This window comes from Neomonachus schauinslandi, chromosome 15, assembly GCF_002201575.2.
Source record: "Neomonachus schauinslandi chromosome 15, ASM220157v2, whole genome shotgun sequence".
In the NCBI taxonomy this organism is placed as follows: domain Eukaryota; kingdom Metazoa; phylum Chordata; class Mammalia; order Carnivora; family Phocidae; genus Neomonachus; species Neomonachus schauinslandi.
In genome coordinates, this window is record NC_058417.1 from 30,649,223 (window position 1) to 30,671,619 (window position 22,397).

The 22,397-nt window shown below is 41.1% G+C and overlaps 1 protein-coding gene across 2 annotated transcripts in view; it reads right to left on the reverse strand.

The window, feature by feature from the left end:
- The window catches only part of TOM1L1 (target of myb1 like 1 membrane trafficking protein), an 82,689-nt gene that overhangs the window by 42,846 nt on the left and 17,446 nt on the right, over nucleotides 1-22,397 (reverse strand). For both annotated transcript variants that reach the window (XM_021703962.1, XM_021703963.1), the window contains exon 8: nucleotides 4,651-4,784. In XM_021703962.1, the coding sequence (XP_021559637.1) occupies nucleotides 4,651-4,784 (134 nt within the window). The remainder of the gene's footprint in view (nucleotides 1-4,650; nucleotides 4,785-22,397) is intronic.

Sequence of the window (22,397 nt, forward strand, 5' to 3'; positions counted from 1 at the left end):
CTTTGGAAAACAATATGGAGGTTCCTCAAAAAGTTGAAAATAGAGCTACCATATGATCCAGCAATTGCACTACTGGGTATTTACCCCAAAGATACAAAAGTAGGGATCCAAAGGGGTACGTGCACCCCGATGTTTATAGCAGCAATGTCCACAATAGCCAAACTGTGGAAAGAGCCAAGATGTCCATCGACAGATGAATGGATAAAGAAGAGGTAGTATATATATATACAATGGAATATTATACAGCCATCAAAAGGAATGAGATCTTGCCATTTGCAACGACGTGGATGGAACTGGAGGGTATTATGCTGAGCGAAATAAGTCAAACAGAGAAAGACATGTATCATATGACCTCACTGATATGAGGAATTCTTAATCTCAGGAAACAAACTGAGGGTTGCTGGAGTGGGGGGGTGGGGTGGGAGGGATGGGGTGGCTGGGTGATAGACACTGGGGAGGGTATGTGCTCTGGTAAGCGCTGTGAATTGTGCAAGACTGTTGAATCTCAGATCTGTACCTCTGAAACAAATAATGCAATATATGTTAAGGAAAAAAAAAAAAGAAGATAGCAGGAGGGGAAGAATGAAGGGGGGGAAATCGGAGGGGGAGACGAATCAGGAGAGACGATGGACTCTGAAAAACAAACTGAGGGTTCTAGAGGGGAGGGGGGTGGGAGGATGGGTTAGCCTGGTGATGGGTATTAAAGAGGGCACGTTCTGCATGGAGCACTGGGTGTTATGCACAAACAATGAATCATGGAACACTACATCAAAAACTAATGATGTAATGTAATGTATGGTGATTAACATAACAATAAAAAATAAAAATAAATAGGTTTGAAAGAATAGTGAAGTTGAAGTCAGTAGTCCAAGGATCAAGTGTCAGCTTTATTATCACATAGCTATAGGATCGTGGATATAGCTTCTGATCCCCAGTTCTCGCTAAAAGAGAATAGCAGCATTTGAAGCATTTCCTCAGAAAGTTATTCTCAGGGGTGACCCCTAGAAAGATAATACAGGTGGATGAATGTGGAAATGCTTTGCAAACTAAGAGTTGCTTTAGAAACATACTAAATTAGAACATGCCCTTAGGTTTAAGGGTTTTTTCCCCTTTCTAGAACACATGTTTTTTCTTCCACCTCCTCATGGCATTGGCTTTTTGTACGCTAGTTATGTGCTGGGTAAGAACAACCCTCACAGATCAAGCCTCGAGTAGCAAACTTCTGTTTTCTTATTTGCACAACTCTTCCCTAGATGTAATGAGCAGAGACTTTGGGGGATGTTGGAATAGGGCAAATGTATTTTGCATGTGGATAGATCTGAATCTTTGGGGGGACAGAGGGCAGACTGTGATGAACAGAATGGGGCTCCCCCCCTTCCAAGATATCTATACCCTAGTCATTGGAACAGTGAATATGTTAGGTTGGATGGCAAATGTAAGGTTGCCTTAATAAGGAGACTTTAATAGGGAGATTAGCCTGGACTATACAGATGAGCAATGTAACGACAAAGGCCCTTAAATGTGAAGAGGAAGGCAGAAGGGGAAGCAAGAATGATACAATATAAAAAAACTCAACCAGACCATGTTGGCTTTGAAGATGGGGGAAAGGGATCATGAGCCAAGGAGAGTGGGCAGCCTCGAGAAGCTGCAGAAGTTAAGCAAACGGATTCTCCTCTAGAGCCTCCAAAAAGGAATGTACCCCTATTGACACCTTGATGTTAGCCCGGCAAGACCCATTTTGGACACTTACAGAACTGTAGGATAATAAGTTTAGGCTGTTTTGAACCACTAACTTTGTGATAATTTGTTACAGCAGCTACAGAAAACTAATATACCAAGACTACTATCTTTTCTAGAGGCAAAAAAATATCTCTCTGAATCTCAGGACTTCAGTGTTTCTGTCCCACAATTGAGTGCAGTTACTTTTGGCACACATGGTTCAGGGCTCAATCAGAATGAGCCATTCACAGAAGGAACCCAATCTCTTGATATCAGACATTCCCCTTCAGAAGAAACTTTTAGCCAGTGGTCTTAATGGTTTGCAATAGAATTCCCCAAAAGGAAAACCAGAAGGCAGCATACTGCTGACAGCTACGTGGTTTTCCTGAGCTTGTCTTCCACTTACTAAGATCTATGCCGCAGAAAACAAAAGGCAAGAATTTGAGTTTGTTGAGCACTCAGACAACACTGGTTGCTGGGCTCACATGCTCAGTCAACGCACAGTCACCTCTTCATATGAATGAATGGCTGTGGTCTCTGATAGGCAGTACGTAAGAGACAGTAAAGGAAAAAACTAATTTCATAGCTATTGGTTTTATTTCACTGGTTCTCTCCGTTCATTCACGATCAACAGAAAAAACTCTAAGTCAATAAGTTAAAAGGCCCAGTGGGATGTTAAGGGGGAGGAGGAAGAAATTAATGTTTAATGAGTGTCCACATGCCAGCACTCCCCAAGGTGCTTTCATATACATGAACTCCTTTAGTTCTCAAAACAAAAACGAAACACTGCAAATAGGTAATATTAGCCTCTTTAATAAATAGGAACATACTTAAGTCTTAAAAAGGTAAGCAATTTTCCCAGATATCACCAAGATTTGATTCATAAAATATTTTTTTTGAATCCAGCCCTGTTCCCCTATTTCCCTTATGAACCACTAAGTAGGGTCCACACAAGGGAAAACTGTCTCACCCAAAATATCAACATCACTCCTATTGAGAAACGATCTAGAAAAAGTGTGGGGAGCACACATGCTCTAGAATCACTATAACAGGAAGTCCTAGGGATAGTTTTGGAAAGAGATCACGAGACTTGCCTGGAGCTGTAGGACTTTTTTTTCTCTTTTTTCAAGGTTCCTAATAATAGATCTTTGGGAGCATTTATGTACAACTGTTTTATACAATATTTTAAAAGCACTGAAATAAGTTGCTTTATATATGTGACATTAATTGTTAACTCAGATTCACTCACTTTAACTTTTTATTAGGAAACTTTCAAACCTATAGAAAAGTAAAGAGAACAGTATGATGAACACCCCTGTATTCATCAGCTAAGTTTAACAACCGTGTATCTTTTGCCAGATTTGCTTTATATGTTTTTTGCTGAAATATTTAAAATTATATACTTTAGGACATTTCATGCCTAGATATTTTAGAAGGCGTTCTCCAAAAATAAAGGCATTTTCCAACTTAACCACCGACTTAACCATTATATTTTCCCCCCTTAAGTCCTTAATATTAATTAATATTCCATCCATAGTCAAATTTCTCTCAGTAGCAACTAAATGTTTTTTTAATGTTAGTGTGCTCAAAGTAGGATCCAGGTAAAGCCCACACATTACATTTGGTTGCTGTTCCTTTTATTTATTTATTTTTTTACCTTTTGACCCCCTTCCCCCATTACTCCCACCTCCCACCCCCCGTACCTCTGGCAACCACACCAAGTTCCTCTGCATCTATGAGCTTGGTTGTTTTGTTTGCTTGTTTGTTAAATTCCACACATTTTTATACATTAAGACAAAGGAAAAAGTCACCTCTCAGTCTAGGCATGCCCCAGCTCCTGGGGGATGGATCCTGGCTGCTCACTCTCTCCCCAGGCCTGTGTGCTTTTCCATAGCTTCACAAACCCTCCAAGCTCCTGCACTGCTCCTTGTTCCATCGATGCCCACTCATTTTGCAGTGCTCACCATAATGGCACCTCCTCATCGACGCCCCCCTTTTCCCCCTCCTCCCCACCTGGATTAGGTCTGGCTGATATTCTCACCAAGCCGACCTCTTGCACTTTGTTTCACTGCACATATTTCAATTTCCAAGTGTATCTATTTGTACTCGAAGTGTTTTTCTGACTTAGAGCCTTGCCTATTCCAGTAGATTATAAGACTCTTATTTTGATGAATAAATGAGTTAGAAACAACTAAAATTCCAAATAAGTGAACTGGGAAAGGGGCTATTATGGAGCTCTTAAACATAACAGCTTATCAAAAGGAATTCAAAGCATAGGCTACACAAATACTTGTTATGTGGTGAATAAAATTGGAGAAACAGAAGTGTATGTTCTTTACATGATCACAACTGAAAAAAAAAAGTAGGAAAAAGACTAAAATGTAGTGACAAAATGATGAATATTTAAAATTTTTGTCCTCATACTTTTCTGAATGGAAATTTAGGAAAAAACCTATGTTCATATACAAAATGTCCTCACTACTGCTCTGGTTTTGTATAGACTATTTTCTTCATATACAATATCCTCCCCTCTCCTCTGCACTGTTCTATGTTCTTGTCCATCTCGAACTTAGGATAAACCTCACTTTTACCAAGATGCTGTTTATACTGTTCATCTGTTTGAGTCTACAATGCGCTCAGTACAGACATTATCAGGTGAATAAGATCCAGGCCCTGCTATGGTCAGATGTTTACACTGCCCGAGAATGCCCCCAGCACTGCGTAGATGTACAACTCATTCTTGCAAGCCGTATCACAAGCTCCCAGAAAGCCAGGACCATATTCCCTCTCTTGGAAGGAAGGCAGCCTTGTCCTGAAGCTGTTCCTGGTCTTAACTGAGTGTTTACCCAGCAGGTACTCTTATAAGAATGCTGAGCCACTGCTGGAGAAACTACAAGTGCAGGAGGGTAGGGAGGGTGCACATCAGCTCACCTCTCACATCCAAGGAGGGCGTTATTCAAATCCTCATTCACTTGAATTAGCTCAACAGTTACATCTTCATTCTCCACCACTATGAGCAGGTCCATGATCCTCTCCTGCATCTCCCGACCTGTCTTATAAAGTTTCTGTCAAAGAAAGGAGAGAAATTTCTTTTTCTGTGGTAGGGAAGTTCTATAAAGAAACTCATGTACCAATGCTGGTTGCTCCCTTCCTCCATGAGTCACCTACGGGAGATTACCGAAGTATGTAATTATGTACAACCTGTCCTTCTTATCAGAAGGCAATGAGTTACACATGATTATATTTTCCTCTAAAAACCAAAATAGGTGTCATAAGAACACGATGGTACACTGCACAGAACACCAGACTAGAAATTAGAAGTGGTGTATGGGAATTCTAGAGGTACCGCTTACTAGCTGCAGAATACAGAAATCACTTGTTTTCTAAATCTGTTTCCTCATTTGATAAATGAAAGTTATATTAATTGCCACATCTACCTCAAGGGGTGATATAAAAAGCAAATGAGATGTGTATAATGAGGAACTCTAGCACTATAAAGCACTACATAAAACACAAAATGCTTACTGTCGCTTTTAGTGATAGTAGAAGAAAGGAGTAGTTAAAATACATTTAGAGTGGCATAATTTTCCTATTACATTTTACTTAAATATTTAAAGTTTACAATTACAAAATCACATCCCAACATAAACCGAACCAAAATTAGAAGGAAAAAAAGGTCAGGAATACTATCCTTGTTAGGACTACCCAGAGTCACTGCATTAAGCCAGGACTGCAACCCCCAAATTAGCTTTTCCTCATAAGCATCAGGGGCATCTACAGCTGACACACTGATTCAGAATCCCCAGGGCTGAGGGTCTGGGAATATATACATATACATATTCATATATACATATACACACACACAAATACATATATATATATATATATATATTATTTTTTAGTAAGCATCCTGAAGTGTTTTTTATGTACATGGACAATTTGAAAACTGCTGTCTTACAACTTATATCCTTATAGGCAAGCTTGAGGAGCATAAAATATTCATATTTCTTCAAGCCCACCTCAGCTAGAATTTGTAAACATAATAGTATATTAAGGTCAGGCAAGAACACCTTCAAAATGAGAGCAACAGAACTTGCTAGATCGTTAGACTATTCCACTATCTTACTCATTTTCCCTCAAGAAAGACAGACCTGTTGAAAAACTGATAGTCGGCAAAACCCATTTAGAGTCTCAAACCATCTATTACAAGAGTCCTGACAGAAAATCTCTAAAGAAATCAATCAAAGCATTAATAACTGGCATTTGGACTCAGAGGTAAAAGCCACTACCCTCTACAGAATCCTAACAAAAATATTTGGAAGACAAAAGGAAATGAAAAGGAAAAAAGTGATACAGACAGATAAAGGATAGACTCTGGGTTTTGTAACCGCAATCTGCAGCCAGAAAAACTGTCCTCTTTGCTAATGACATGGCCACTATCAGCAGGGGTTGGCAAACTTTTTCTTAAAGGCCCAGATAGTATTAAATATTTTCTGCTTTCTGGACCATATGTTCTCTGTCAGAGAACAGAACTACCTAACTTTGCCATTATAACATAAAAGAAACCATGGGTGATATGCAAATAAGTGGGTGTGCCCATATCCTAATAAAACAAAGACAGGTGTTAGGCTAAATTTGGCTTTCTATGGCCCCCTGGAATAGTGCAAAGAGAGCAGACTTTAGACTCTGTAGACCAAAGGCCACCCCCATATGCATACCTGACATGGGATTTAGTTAAATTTTAGATTCAGTTTTGTTTTTTTACACATCTATAAAACAAGGATAACAACTATCTTGCAGGGTTGTTGTAAAAATAGGAAATGGTAAAGTTGAAACCCCAGGGTGACTGGCATACAGTGGGTAGTCAATAAATGTATTAATGATTGCATAAGAAGTATCACTGGAAAGTTAACCAGATAGCTAATACAACCCTGTATTACACCTTTACTCAGGACCCAATGTGCTTCTGAGGAGAGAACAAAGAACAGCACTTAACCCCCATGCTGAACGAGAACTTTTCCATTACTGAGTATAATGAAATTGTTCTTGCTCACTGGCAGCCTTGCTAGAGCCATGTCAAGATCAAGGAAATACAATGGTTGTTAGATGCCCGTGACAAAAATGTAGAAATTAATTTGAAATGAATTTGCAGCCAACATCAATAGCCCCCGGTCACAAGAAGACCCTCTCAAAAGACAGATGGAATAGAAACATGAAAGGAACATCACATTTCTCAGCAGGTTTGCAGAGCAGAATTTGAAAAACCTCTTCAAAAGCCAGCCCACTCTGATCTTTGCAGTTGATGTCTGTCTCCGAGGAGGGCCATGCCACCTGGAAAGAGCCTAGATCAAGCACCATGAACCAAGAGGATGGGTCAGAAGTTCCCCCGCAGCAGGCACCTGCAGGGCTGTGGATGTGGGAAGCCAGGGGGGGAGAGAGTCAAAACACAGAGTAACAGCCGCTGGTGCATATGTCCATCACAGAGCCCCTGGAATTGCCCCCCCTTAAATACCATATCAAAGCAAAGGCAGGCTTCTCAGTTCAAGGGAATTTAACAATCAGTTCAAAAGTCTTTAGAGCAAAACAAAAAGAGCTCATTAAGAGCTTCTTCTCCTGACATCCAGATGGCTCCTAGTCCTCCATGGAGGACTCAGGAATTAAGGAAGGAGGTCCTTTTGCACTTTCAACTCCAACTGCAGCAGCCCACATTCAGCAACAGAGTCCAACTCAATAAAAAGAAAAAAATAGAAGTGCCTGAACATCTCCCCTGAAAAAATGAAAATGGGAAGAAATGTGTTTCTTGCAAGCCTTCTCTGGAAATAATACCTGCAAGGCAATACTCTTATTATCAGCCCATAACATATTTCCTCCCTATCTGTCCTCCCTACCCAGACTGCAGGAGCCCCAGAGAACATCTCTATCTGCAAAAAAATAAAAAACTACCCCTCCCACCCTAAAACTGAACAGTTCTCAGCGTCACTTGCTTGTAGTCCTTTTCTTTTAGAGATGCCAGCTGAATAAATAGCAAATTAATGGTCAAGATCATACTCAAAAAGATCATTAACTCAGTAGAGTCCTTCTGATTCTTTTTCCTAACCAAATATTATCAAAATTTTATTTCCCCAAAAGCCTTTGTCTTCAGTAATTCCTTACCTCCTTTATCCTAAAGTCATTAATTCTTCAACAAAGATCATCAATCTATTCAACTCAACAGAAATTTAATGAACTCAGGGCGCCTGGGTGGCTCAGATGGTTAAGAGTCTGCCTTCGGCTCAGTCATGATCTACGGGTCCTGGGATCGAGCCCCACGTCAGGCTCCCGGCTCAGCAGGGAGTCTGCTTCTCCCTCTGCCTCTGCCTTTCCCCCTGCTTGTGCTCTCTGTCAAATGAATAAATAAAATCTTAAAAAAAAAAGAAATTTAATAAACTCATTCAGTGTGCAAAGGATGTGCTATAAACATGCATAGTTGTATGGATTTAGAAGTATATGACTTGGTTACTGCCTTCAAGTTGCTTCCAACCTAGCTAGAGAGGTAGGGAAAAAACAGGTAAGCCATCTATACTAGAAAGTCAATGAGAAGCAAGCTGGTATAATGGATAGAACACAGGTTCAGGAGAACAACGTTCTCCCTCCAGCTCCATGACTTGCCACTGTAAAGGAAGGGAGATGGTCTCAGAGATAATGTCCCTTCCACAAGTTTCTGAATGGTAAAGACAATAAATGTCCAGTGGAGGACTTTTTATTTTACTGTGTTCCCCGCCCCCCCCCCCACAACTGGTAACAAATTATCCTTATAGCATGAAATTTTAGATTGACCTGATTTTAAACTTCTCTACTAAGTTAGACTAAGGCTTTCTCCAGTTGTACACTGTTTTTTTAAAGATTTTATTTATTTATTTGACAGAGAGAAAGAGAGTGAGAGAGGGAACACAAGCAGGGGGAGCTGCAGACAGAGGGAGAGGGAGAAGCAGGCTTCCCGCTGAGCAAGGAGCCGGATGTGGGGCTTGATCCCAGGACTCTGGGATCATGACCTGAGCCGAAGGCAGACACCTAACCAACTGAGCCACCCAGGTGCCCCATCTCCAGTTATACTCTGAAACAGAGCTTGCTTTCTTCTACAGAAGACTAAATCATTCTCTCCTTTCATTGCCCTACTGGGGCTAGGCAAAAGAAAGAGAAGACTGAAATGAGAGGTACCAGGGAAGTCAGTTATTCAAGGTAAGAGTAAAGTAGCCCAAAGCCAAGTGTAAAATGCCAAGAAAGCAAAGGAAAGACTCACGCCACAACATTTCATCCCTGTGACCAGAGCAGAACTCTTGACTCATCACAACACTCAAGACTGGATGCTGCTCAGACTCTTTGTACCCTACTCTGGGAAACTAAAAGAAATCCAGTTTCCACCCCCAATGAAGGTCAAAGTCCACGAGCAATATGGAAGCAGGGAAAGGTGTCTACTACACAAAATAGTCTTTCTGCCTAAGAGACTAACAAAGAGCAGGTGCCCTGCTAGTTAGCAGGGCTTCAGGATCTAATTGTTTAGCCTGAGCTGGAAGAACCAATAAGGGAGTTCATATATACCAGATTTCAGATGGAGGGACACAGACAGGGAATGGGCTGCAATTAACAGAACAGCTGGTAGCAAGTAAGTACCCGCAGACAAAACAGAAGAGATTCCAAGTACAGAGGCTGGTTTTAACATTAACAAATTGCACATTAAGACTGTGACCACTGCTAAAGTGTATGTACGAGAAAAGCCAATGAATTTTTTAGAGTTGTCCTATGTGTTGAATGCCGTTTGCGCTCCAGATGCACCATCCACACACTCTGCCCTGTTCTATGCCCCGGGGCCTGGCCTGCAGGGAACACCTCACCAGGTCCCATGCCCTCTCACTTCCGACTGAGTTCAGCAAGCAGCACGCACTGGCAGGAAATGGGAAGGAAGGAAGGAAAGTGAGATCTGGGTATTTTTCCCTCTACTCCGTCCACCAAAAGCACCTCTACTCTCAAGGCTGCTTTCTCCATTATTCTCTCCTTTGGGTTCTGGCAAAACTTCCCTCTTGCCTACTTATGCCTCGGGATATTAGTTAATAGCACAGGATAGTGAACTAGCTCCTGTGGTTTCCCTAAACCCTGCATTATCTTGCTGAATAAATAGTACCTTGACTAAACTCTCCTCAAAATATTTAAATTGAGCATGCCATTTGTTTCAATGACAAACCCTACAAAAGCATGAAAATACATACTTAGAATCATTAAAATAGTAGGATGCCAGCACAGGGCTGAACAAACAGATCAAACAAACAAAACAGCCTCCAGAAAGATGTCCTTGTATTAGAATACAGAATACAAAAGGAGTGTTTGAAATTAATGGAGATGATAGGAATTGTTAGTAAATGTTATTTAGACAACCAGCCATCTAATTGGGAAAAAAAAAAATGAAGATTCGTCTCTCATAGCAAGGATAAAGATTTTTATTTTATTTTTTAAGATTTTATTTAAGAGTGTGTGTGTGTGAACGAGAGGGAGAGAGAATATGAAGCAGTCTCTGCACTGAGTACAGAGCCCAACATGGGGATCAATCCCACAACTCCAAGATCATGACTTGAGCTGAAATCTGGAGTCTGACACTTAACCAGGTGCCCCAAAGATTTTTAAGTTTTCATTTTTATTTTTGAGAGAGAGCAAGTGAGTGCAAAGCTGGGGGGGAGGAGCAGAGGGAGAAGCAGACTCAGTCCCAGCACCCTGGGATCATGACCTGAGCCAAAGGCAGATGCTTAACTGACTGAGCCACCCAGGAGCCTAAGATTTTTATTCTAAACTACATAAAATCTAGGGGAAGGAAAACATTAATTTATCCAAGCTATTTTTATTGAGTGATTACATCATGCCAGGCACTGCTCTGGGAGCCAGAACCTGAGCACTAGGTGAGATGAGCTTTGTGGAGCTTCTGTTCTAGTAGGAAAAGGCAGCTGAACACATATTCAAAAATAGCGTCCGAGTGCTAGGTGGACGACGAAATGGCAGGAGACAAAAGTCGAGAGTCTAATGCCTGGGGAGTCAGGGTAGGTTTCTCAGAGGAGGTAACATACTAAGCTCAGAGTAAGGAGAAAAAGCTGGCCATTAGAAGAGAGGGGGAGCATGACGGTTGACCACGAAATACTCTCTAGCAAGAACAAACTTGGTGTGTCCACAGAACAGGAGGGTGGCCAGTGTACATGGACTGAAGAGAAGAGCTGCATGGGCTGTGGAAGGAGAGGTAGCAGGAGCTGGTCAGGAGGGCTCTGCGGCCAGAATAAGGAGGTTGGGGTTTTATTCCAAGTGTGACGGGAAGCCACTGCATGGTTCCAAGCAAGGACAGCATGAGGTGCTCTACCTTTTAAAAAGTTACATAGAGATGCTCAATATCATTAGTCATTAGGAAATGCAAATCAAAATCATAATAAGATACCACTTCACACCCGCCAGACAGCTATTTAAAAAAAAACCCCAGAAAATAACAAGTGTTGGCAAGGAAGCAGAGAAACTGGAACTCCTGTATAGTATCAGTGGGAATGTAAAATGGGGCAGCCACTGTGGAAAGCAGTTTGACAGTTCCTTAAAAAGTTAAACCCGGAGTCACAATTACTATACGACCCAGCAGTGCTACTCCTAGGTATACGCTCAAAAGAAATGAACACAGGAATACAAAACAAAACTGGTAGATGAATGTTCATAGCAGCATTAATAGCCAAAAGGTGAACACAACCCAAATGTCCATCAACTAATAAATGCATAAATAAGATGCAGCATATCCACACAATGGAATATTATTCACTAAAGGAATGCAATTCTGCCAGGTGCCCCATGAGTGAACCCTGAAAAGAGGTCAGTGATGTAGAAGTGAAAGAAACCAAACACAATAGCCATATAGTGCATCATTACATTTATATAAAATACCCAGAATAGGTAAATTCATAGAAATAGTAAGCAGGTAGGTAGAACTTGGCAAAGACAGGAAGGGGGAGAGACTGCTCAATGGGTATGGGGTTTCCTTTTTGGAACTAGTTCCAAAAGTTTTGGAACCAAAACTAGCTCCGTTGTGAATGTACTAGATGCCACCACATCATATACTTTAAGACTGTTACTTTTTATTTTTTTAAAAAGATTTTATTTGAGAGAGAACGAACATGAGCGTGTGCATAAGCAGGGGGATGAGCAGAGGGAGAGGGAGAAACAGGCTCCCTGCTGAGTAGGGAGCCCAATGCACCTTGATCCCAGGACTCCCAGTTCATGACCTGAGCTGAAGGCAGACGCTTAACTGACTGAGCCACCCAGGCACTCTGGTTAATTTTTTTTTTTTTTTTTTTTTTTTTTTTATGGAGGTTAATTATTATGTGAATTTTACCTCAAGTTTTAGAAAAAGCAAGCTGTATACTTTTTGGTTTCCAGCACATACTCAAGATCCAGTATTATGCTCAAGATCCTGAAAACCTTCCTGATAACAAAATACCTAAAAAAAAAAAAACAAACCTGCTGGATACAACATAATGCTATTTTAACAAACACGCCTAAGCTTTCAAGAAAGATTGAGAAACCCTCAAAGGCTGAAAAACCATATAGGACCCAAGATAGTAGAGGCAATAAAGGTTCAAGGCTTGAAAGGCACCCATCTGTCAAGATCCAATAACCTTGAGAGGCTGGGGTCTGATCAAGATAGGACAATGGATCAAAGACTCCCATATGTAGCTAGGACCCCTAAAAAGCTAAACGATATGTAAAATAAGAAATATATATATATTGGTCTCTGCCCCTGGTTCCTGAAAAAGAGCTCCTAAATACCTAGGAATTCCCTGGGTGACAGAAGCATCTTAAGTTCTAATGAGGCAACTCTTGGTGGGCTTCTAGAGGGGGGCTGGTCACCAGAGACCAAACCACAATCAGAAGCTTGGAACTTCAGCCCCACCCTCCATCCTCTGCGTAGGGAGAGGGGCTGAAGATTAGAGCTAATAATCAATATGCCTATGTGATAAAGTCTCCACAAAAATCCCAAAACAAGGAATTTAGAGGGTTTCCAGGTAGGTGAACACATCCACATCCCAACTCCATGGGAACAAAAGCTCCTGCAGCACTTGGAACCCTCTGGACCTTGTCCTGAATATCTTTCACCCGACTATTCATCTGCATCCTTTGTAACACCCTCTATAATAAAGCAGTAAATATAAATGTTTCTCTGACTTCTGTGAGGCATTCTAGCAAATGGTCCAACCCAAGGAGGGGGTTGTGGGAACCCCCAGTTTACAGCATACTGGTCAAAAGTATGGGATAATCAGATTTTTGCAACAGGCATCTGAAGTGGGGATGGTCTGACGGGACTGACCCCTTAACCTGTGGGGTCTATGCTAACTCTGGGTAGTTAGCGTCAGAACTGTTTAATATGAGGGGGGACAAAACCTCTCATACTTGGGGTCAGAAGTGCCATGAGAAGAGAAATAGTTTTATGAGCTAATTGAGAGCACAAGAAAAAAATTCCAATTCTTGTCAAAAGAATGTAAGAATAGCACTCCTTACGAGATCTCTCTCTGTTACTAATGAAAAACATAAAAAGAGAAATAAAGTTACACATTCAATAGGCTCCATAAAACCAAGCTGATCAGGTGCCAGAACCCATTCAGCTTCAATGGGCCATGAGTGGTATTCTAATGTTGATTTATACCCCAAGTCTCCTTATTATTCAAGCCAACACACAGCCCTAAACACTGGCATCGAAACAGCATATTAGCATTATCCTTGCAAAATGCAACCAAAGATCTGTACCCAAAGACTCTGACACAAAAAACATTTCCCTGCTCTCCAGGATGGCACACAGTATAAAACTGGATTTGCATATTTAAATGGGATGTTCCAGCGTACATTGTGTTGTTGTTGTTGTTGTGTCTTTTTTTTTTAAGTTTTTTAATTCTTATATTATCCCCATATATTACATCATTAGTTTTAGATGTAGTGTTCCATGATTCATTGTTTGTGCATAACACCCAGTGCTCCATGCAGAATGTGCCCTCCTCAATACCCATCACCAGGCTAACCCATCCCCCCACCCCCCTCCCCTCTAGAACCCTCAGTTTGTTTTTCAGAGTCCATTGTCTCTCATGGTTCATCTCCCCCTCCGATTTCCCCCCTTCATTCTTCCACTCCTGCTACCTTTTTTTTTTTTTTAACATATATTGCATTGTTTCAGAGGTACAAATCTGAGATGCAACAGTCTTGCACAATTCACAGCGCTAATGATAGCACATACCCTCCCCAGTGTCTATCACCCAGCCACCCCATCCCTCCTACCCCACGCCTCAGTCCAGCAACCCTGTTTGTTTCCTGAGATTAAGAATTCCTCGTATCAGTGAGGTCATATGATACATATCTTTCTCTGACTGAGTTATTTCGCTCAGCATAACACCCTCCAGTTCCATCCTCGTCGTTGCAAAAGGCAAGATCTCATTCCTTTTGATGGCTGCATAATATTCCATTGTATATATATACCACTTCTTCTTTATCCATTCATCTATCGATGGACATCTTTGGCTATTGTAGACATCGCTGCTATAAACATCGGGGTGCACATACCCCTTCGGATCCCTACATTTCTGTCTTTGGGATAAATACCCAGTAGTGCAATTGCTGGATCATATGGTAGCTCTATTTTCACCTTTTTGAGAAGCCTCCAAACTGTTTTCTAGAGTGGTTGCACCAGCTTGCATTCCCACCAACAGTGTAGGAGGGTTCCCCTTTCTCCGCATCCCCGCCAACATCTGTCATTTCCTCACTTGTTAATTTTAGCCATTCTGACTGGTGTGAGGTGGTATCTCATTGAGGTTTTGATTTGGATTTCCCTGATGCTGAACGATATTGAGCACTTTTTCATGTGTCTGTTGGCCATTTGGATGTCTTCTTTGGAAAAATGTCTGTTCATGTCTTCTGCCCATTTCTTGATTGGATTCTTTGTTCTTTGGGTGTTGAGTTTGATAAGGTCTTTATAGATTTTGGATACTAGCCCTTTATCTGATATGTCATTTGCCAATCTCTTCTCCCATTCTGTCGGTTGTCTTTTGGTTTTGTTGACTGTTTCTTTTGCTGTGCAAAAGCTTTTTATCTTGATGAAGTCCCAATAGTTCATTTTTGCCCTTGCTTCCGTGCCTTTGGCGATGTTTCTAGGAAGAAGTTGCTGTGGCTGAGGTTGAAGAGGTTGCTGCCTGTGTTCTCCTTTAGGATTTTCAGGGGCTCCTGTCTCACATTGAGGTCTTTCAACCATTTGGAGTCTATTTTTGTGTGTGGTGTAAGGAAATGGTCCAACACCATTTGTTGAAGAGACTATCTTTTTCCCATTGGACATTCTTTACTGCTTTGTTAAAGATTAGTTGACCATAGAATTGAGGGTCCATTTCTGGGCTCTCTGTTCTGTTCCATTGATCTATGTGTCTGTTTTTGTGCCAGTACCATACTGTCTTGAAGATGACAGCTTTGTAATAGAGCTGGACGACTGGAATTGTGATGCCGCCAGCTTTTTTTTTTCAACATTCCACTGGCTTCTGGGTCTTTTCTGGTTCCATACAAATTTTAGGATTATTTGTTCCATTTCTTTGAAAAAAGTGGATGGTATTTTGATGGGGATTGCACTGAATGTGTAGATTGCTCTAGGTAGCATTGACATCTTCACAATATTTGTTCTTCCAATCCATGAGCATGGAATGTTTTTCCATTTCTTTGTGTCTTCCTCAATTTCTTTCATGAGTATTTTATAGTTTTCTGAGTACAGATCCTTTGCCTCTTTGGTTAGATTTATTCCTAGGTATCTTATGGTTTTGGGTGCAATTGTAAATGGGATCGACTCCTTAATTTCTCTTTCTTCTGTCTTGTTGTTGGTGTGTAGGAATACCACTGATCTCTGTGCATTGATTTTATATCCTGCCACTTTACTGAATTCCTGTATGAGTTCTAGCAGTTTTGGGGTGGAGTCTTTTGGGTTTTCCACATAAAGTATCATATCATCTGCAAAGAGTCAGAGTTTGACTTCTTCTTTGCCGATTTGGATGCCTTTGATTTCTTTCTGTTGTCTGATGGCTGTGGCTAGGACTTCTAATACTATGTTGAATAGCAGTGGTGATAGTGGACATCCCTGCCGCGTTCCTGACCTTAGGGGGAAAGCTCTCAGTTTTCCCCATTGAGAATGATATTCACTGTAGGTTTTTCATAGATGGCTTTTATGATATTGAGGTATGTACCTTGATCAAGAAAGGATGCTATACTTTGTCAAATGCTTTTTCTGCATCTATTGAGAGGATCATATGGTTCTCGTTCTTTTTTTTGTTAATGTATTCTATCATGTTGATTGATTTGCGGATGTTCAACCAACCTTGCAGCCCAGGGATAAATCTCACTTGGTCGTGGTGAATAATCCTTTTAATGTACTGTTGGATCCTATTGGCTAGTATTTTGGTGAGAATTTTTGCATCCATGTTCATCAAGGATATTGGTAATTCTCCTTTTGGATGAGGTCTTTGGTTTGGGGATCAAGGTAATGCTGGCCTCATAAAATGAGTTTGGAAGTTTTCCTTCCATTTCTATTTTTTGGAACAGTTTCAGAAGAATAGGTATTAATTCTTCTTGAAATGTTTGGTAGAATTCCCCTGGGAAGCCATCTGGCCCTGGGCTTTTGTTTTTGGGGAGATTTTTGATGACTGCTTCAATTTCCTTAGTGGTGATAGGTCTGTTCAGGTTTTCTATTTCTTCCTGGTTCAGTTTTGGTAGTGGATACATCTCTAGGAATGCATTCATTTCTTCCAAGTTATCTAAGTTGCTGGCATATAGCTGCTCATAATATGTTCTTATAATTGTTTGTATTTCTTTGGTGTTGGTTGTGATCTCTCCTCTTTCATTCATGATTTTGTTGATTTGGGTCCTTTCTCTTTTCTTTTTGGTAAGTCTGGCCAGGGCTTTATCAATCTTGTTAATTCTTTCAAAGAACCAACTCCTAGTTTTGTTGATCTGTTCTACTGTTCTTTTGGTTTCTATTTCATGGATTTCTGCTCTGATCTTTATGATTTCTCTTCTCCTGCTGGGTTTAGGCTTCATTTGCTGTTCTTTCTCCAGGTGTAGGGTTAGGTTGTGTACTTGAGACCTTTCTTGTTTCTTGAGAAAGGCTTGTATTGTTATATACTTTCCTCTTAGGACTGCCTTTGCTGCATCCCAAATCTTTTAAACAGTTGTGTTATCATTTTCATTGGTTTCCATGAATTTTTAAAATTCTTCTTTAATTTCCTGGTTGACCCATTCGTTCTTTAGTAGGATGCTCTTTAGCCTCCATGTATTTGAGTTCTTTCCGACTTTCCTCTTGTGATTGAGTTCTAGTTTCAAAGCATTGTGGTCTGAAAATAGGCAGGGAATGATCCCAATCTTTTGGTACCACTCGAGACCTGATTTGTGACCTAGGATGTGATCGCTTCTGGAGACTGTTCCATGGGCACTAGAGAAGAATGTGTATTCCTTTGCTTTGGGATGGAATGTTCTGAATATGTCTGTGAAGTCCATTTGGTCCAGTGTGTCATTTAAAGTCTTTATTTCCTTGTGGATCTTTTGCTTAGATGATCTGTCCATTTCAGTGAGGGGGGTGTTCAAGTCCTCCACTATTATTGTATTGTTGTTGATGTGTTTCTTTGCTTTTGTTATTAATTGCCTTATATAATTGGCTGCTCCCATGTTAGGGGCATAGATATCTACAATTGTTAGATCTTCTTGTTGGATAGACCCTTTAAGTAGGATACAGTGTCCTTCCTCATCTCTTATTACAGTCTTTGGTTTAAAATCTAATTTGTCTGATATAAGGATTGCCACCCCAGCTTTCTTTTGGTGTCCATTAGCATGGTAAATGGTTTTCCACCCCCTCACTTTCAATCTGGGGGCGTCTTTGGGTCTAAAATGAGTCTCTTGCAGACAGCATATCGATGGGTCTTGTTTTTTAATCCAACCTGAGAGCCTGTGTCTTTTGATTAGGGCATTTAGCCCATTTACATTCAGGGTAACTACTGAAAGATAGGAATTTAGTGCCATTGTATTGCCTGTAAGGTGACTGTTACTGTATATTGTCTGTGTTCCTTTCTGGTCTATGTTGCTTTTAGGGTCTCTCTTTGCTTAGAGGACCCCTTTCAAGATTTCCTGTAGGGCTGGTTTTGTGTTTGCAAATTCCTTTAGTTTTTGTTTGTCCTGGAAGCTTTTTATCTCTCCTTCTATTTTCAATGACAGCCTAGCTGGATATAGTATTCTTGGCTGCATATTTTTCTCGTTTAGTGCTCTGAATATATCCTGCCAGTCCTTTCTGGCCTGCCAGTTCTCTGTGGATAGGTCTGTTGCCATCTAATGTTTCTACCATTGTAGGTTACATATCTCTTCTCCCGAGCTGCTTTCAGGATTTTCTCTTTGCCTCTGACACTTGAAAGTTTTACTATTAGATGTCGGGGTGTTGACCTATTTTCATTGATTTTGAGAGGGGTTCTCTGTACCTCCTGGATTTTGATTCCTGTTTCCTTCCCCAAATTAGGGAACTCTGTGCTATAATTTGCTCCAATATACCTTCTGCCCTCCTCTCTCTTTCTTCTTCTTCTGGGATCCCAATTATTCTAATGTTGTTTCATCTTATGGTATCACTTATCTCTCGAATTCTACCCTCATGATTCAGTAGTTGTTTATCTCTCTTCTTCTCAGCTTCTTTATTTTCCATCATTTTGTCTTCTATATCACTGATTCTCTCTACTGCCTCATGTATCCTAGCAGTTAGCGCCCCCATTTTTGATTGCACCTCATTAATAGACTTTTTGATTTTGACTTGGTTAGATTTTAGTTCTTTTATTTCTCCAGAAAGGGTTTCTCCAGTAACTTCCATGCTTTTTTCAAACCCAGTTAGTATCTTTAAAGTGATGATTCTGAACTCTAGATCTGACATTGTACTAATGTCCATATTGAGTAGGTCCCTGGCAGTCGGTACTACCTCTTGTTCTTTTTGTTGAGGTGATTTTTTCCGTCTTGTCATTTTGTCCAGAAGAGAATAGATGAATGAGAGAACAAAATGCTAACACGGTAACAATGTCCCCAGAAAATATACTCTAAACAAATCAGAAAAGACCTGAAGCCGGGGGAAAAGAAAGGGAAAGAAAGAAAAAAGAAAAAGATAAAAGCAAACAAAAACAGAACAAAACAAAACAAAACAGAATATGATCTAGTATGATCAGGCTGGTGCATAGATCAGTGCCACCCACTAGATTTTGGGTGTATTTTGGTCCGTTAGAAGAAAGTGCCTCCCAATATTTTAAAGAAAGAAAAACTTATATATGTACAAAAATAAGGATTGATATGATGAAGGGATGGAATATGACTGTAAAGATGAAAATTATAAAAAATTTTATCAAAGGAATTGGTAAGTTGTTTGAAAAAAGAAAGAAGAGGACTTAAAAAAAAAAAAAAGAAAGGGAGAGAATGTGAGCAGGCAGGAGACTAGAACAAAGCCATTCACTAGAGATTTAGGGTATATTTTGATCTGTTAGAAGAAACTGTATCTCAAAATTTTAAAGAGAGAACAACTTATATATATATGCCAAAAATACGTGTAACTACTATGAAGGGATAGAATATGACTCTAAAAATGAAAAATGTTTTTTAAAAAAGGGATTGATAAGATGATGGTTGAAATAGGGAAAAAGAAAAAAAAAGACAGTTAAAAAATAACTTTGAAAGACTAAAGAATCATGGTAAAAAAGCCTTGGATTCTATGTGCAGTATTCCCCTAGTGCTGGAGTTCTGCTGTTCTCATTGATCGGTAAACTTCGTCTTGTCTGGCTGTTCTTGCTGATCTTCTGGGGGAGGGGCCTGTTGCCGTGGTTCCCAAATGTCTTTGCCGGAGGCGGAATTGCCCCGCCCTTGCCAGGTCTGGGCTAACTAATCTGCTTAGGAGCTTTTGTTCCCTGCAAGCTTTCGGTACAGCTTTGCCAGACGAGAGTGAAATGTTGGCCTCCCAATCTCCGTCCCGGAGGAGCCGAAAACTTGGGGCCCTGCTCCTCAGTGCACCCCCAGAGAAAAGCAGTCACTCCTGTCTCCCCGGTCTCCGGCCGCACTCTGTGCTCACCCGGCCTGTGACCATGTGTTTCTATCTCTGGCACCCGACTCGGTGTGGAGTCTCCAAACCCAGCAGATCCCTGTGGTGCGCTCCTGCGCTGCTCCTCCCAGGGAAGGAAGGTGAGTCTCCCCAGATCTGCCGCTTGTTGGGTCCCTGCTGGAGGAACAGTGGCCCAACTGTGCTGTGGATCACGGTTTATGACAACCCCAAGGTGAGCGCCCGCACCTCGGCTCTGTCTCTGCAGCCGGCTTCCCCGCTCCGATCCCTGGGCGCTCTGCTGCACTCAGGCATCCCCGGTCTTTCTGTGACCCTGAGGGTCCTGAGACCACACTGTCCCACGAGGGTTCCACCCCCAGCTTAGCCACCGGAGTGATGTCCCTCGGCGGAGCAGACTTCTGAAAGTTCCGATTTTGTGCTCGGCGGCTCTATCACTTGCTAGAAGCGGCTGACGGAGGCCCCCCCCCGCCGTCTATCCTCCCAAATATCGCCTCGGATTCACTTCTCCGCACGTCCTACCTTCCAGAAAGTGGTCGCTTTTCTGATGAGAGAGTTGTTGCTATTCTTTTCTTCGATCTCCTGTTGAGTTTGTAGGTGTTCAGAATGGTTTGATCCCTATCCAGCTGAATTCCTGAGACCAGACGAAATCCAGGTCTCCTACTCCTCCGCCATCTTGCTCCGCCTATCTCCAGCGTACATTTTTAATGAGGGATTGTTTGCCGCAGATAGATGAAGAGAGGAGAAAAGTTGTAAATCATGTCACTTTAGAAGCTCTGGAAGGCCTGTGAAGACCATATGGCACCAGAAATATTGCTGTGGCCATTTCTGAAAAATACTACCTGTCCCATAGTCTTACTTTGATATTTAACTTTTAAATTTTAGTTAACACACTTGTTACACATCATGAGTCACAAAATTTATTATCTGTAAAAGCCTTCAATTGTGGATTTTCAAAACAGGATTACTACATAGGAACTATATTTAATGATTAATTTTCTTTTTAATCTCCTAATAGCATATATTAATATTACCTTTGTTTGTTAAGTATCCTCTTAGCTCTTCATTTTATACATATAGAAACGAAGTCCAGTGATCCTAAATGATCTGTCCAAGGCCAAGAACCCCAAGAATCCTTAGCAAAATGATGGGAGGTTCCTACATAAAATATTCTAAAAATAATAAACTTACAGCCCCTGACACAAAATATTGATTTGTTTCTCAAGGCTGATGTTCTGTAGGGTGTTAACATGCTCAGCAAATGGGGATTCTCTGGTCAAATTGGTTTGTAAATGTTGGGTTAAATAAAGACTCTTAGGCACCTTTACTATACTAAGAAGCTTATGAACCTCCAAGAGGAGAAACAGGTCGTTTTGCAAACTTATTTGACCACAGAAGTAATTTCCCACACATAGAATGTAGTATAAGTGGTAAATGATGTCTTCAACTGTTTCCTAGAATTTTGTCTTGCTTTTTAGAACTTATCTCAATGTCACCACATGCATCTTTTAAAAATTTTATCTGGTTATATCGCCCTTCAACTTCTAACCCTTTAGGGTTCCCTTCTGCCATCAGAGTGAAAGCCCACTCTGGCATGGTATAGAAGGTCCTCAATAACCTGTACAGACCAGATCTTACCACTCCTCACCTGGGGCTTTATGTTCTCAAGCTGTGGTTTTAAATCCTCTTATTATTCCTGGGTACCTGAGATGTACCACAAACTCAAATCCAGTAATAGTGGGTGCGGGGTGGTGTAGAGTTCCTTAGGAGGTGTATCTGACTCTCTAGTGATCTCTGGAAGTAGGCCTGCATAGATGTAGCTTAAGAAATGAACTTTTAAAAAATTTTTTAAAAGATTTATTTTATTTATTTATTTGAGAGAGAGAGCACATGCACACACAAGCATGAGCGGGGGAAGGGGCAGACTGAGAAGCAGACTCTCTGATGAGCAGGGACGTGACGTGAGACTCAATCCCAGGACCCTGGGATCATGATTCAAGCTGAAGGCAGATGCTTAACTGACTGAGCCACCCAGGTGCCCAAAATGAACTTTTTTAAAAAAAAGATTTTATTTGTGAGAGAAACAGAGAGACAGGGCACAAGCAGGGGGAGGGGGACAGGGAGAAGCAGACTCCCCACTGAGCAGGGAGGCCAATGAGGGGCTCGATCCCAGGACCTTGGGATCATGACCTGAGCCAAAGGCAGATGCTTAACTGACTGAGCCACTCAGGCACCCCTGAAATTTTTTTTTTTTTAACAGCCTTTTAAAAATTTAAAAACCATTCTGAGTTCATAGGTGGCACAAAAACAGACAAAGGCCTGCACGTGACCCACTGGCCAGAGTTTGCTAACTCCTGGATGAGGGGAAAGCATAATCCAGAACATCTAAGACTGCCCACAAGGAGTATTGCTGCAGAACATGGAAGGAAAATGAAGGATGTCCATTCGTAGAGACTATGAAGGCTAGGACAAGATGGCACAAGGGGCAGCTAAGAGAAAGCTGAGGGATGGCAGTGGAACAACCAGGCAGCACAAGCAGGCCCACACCTCT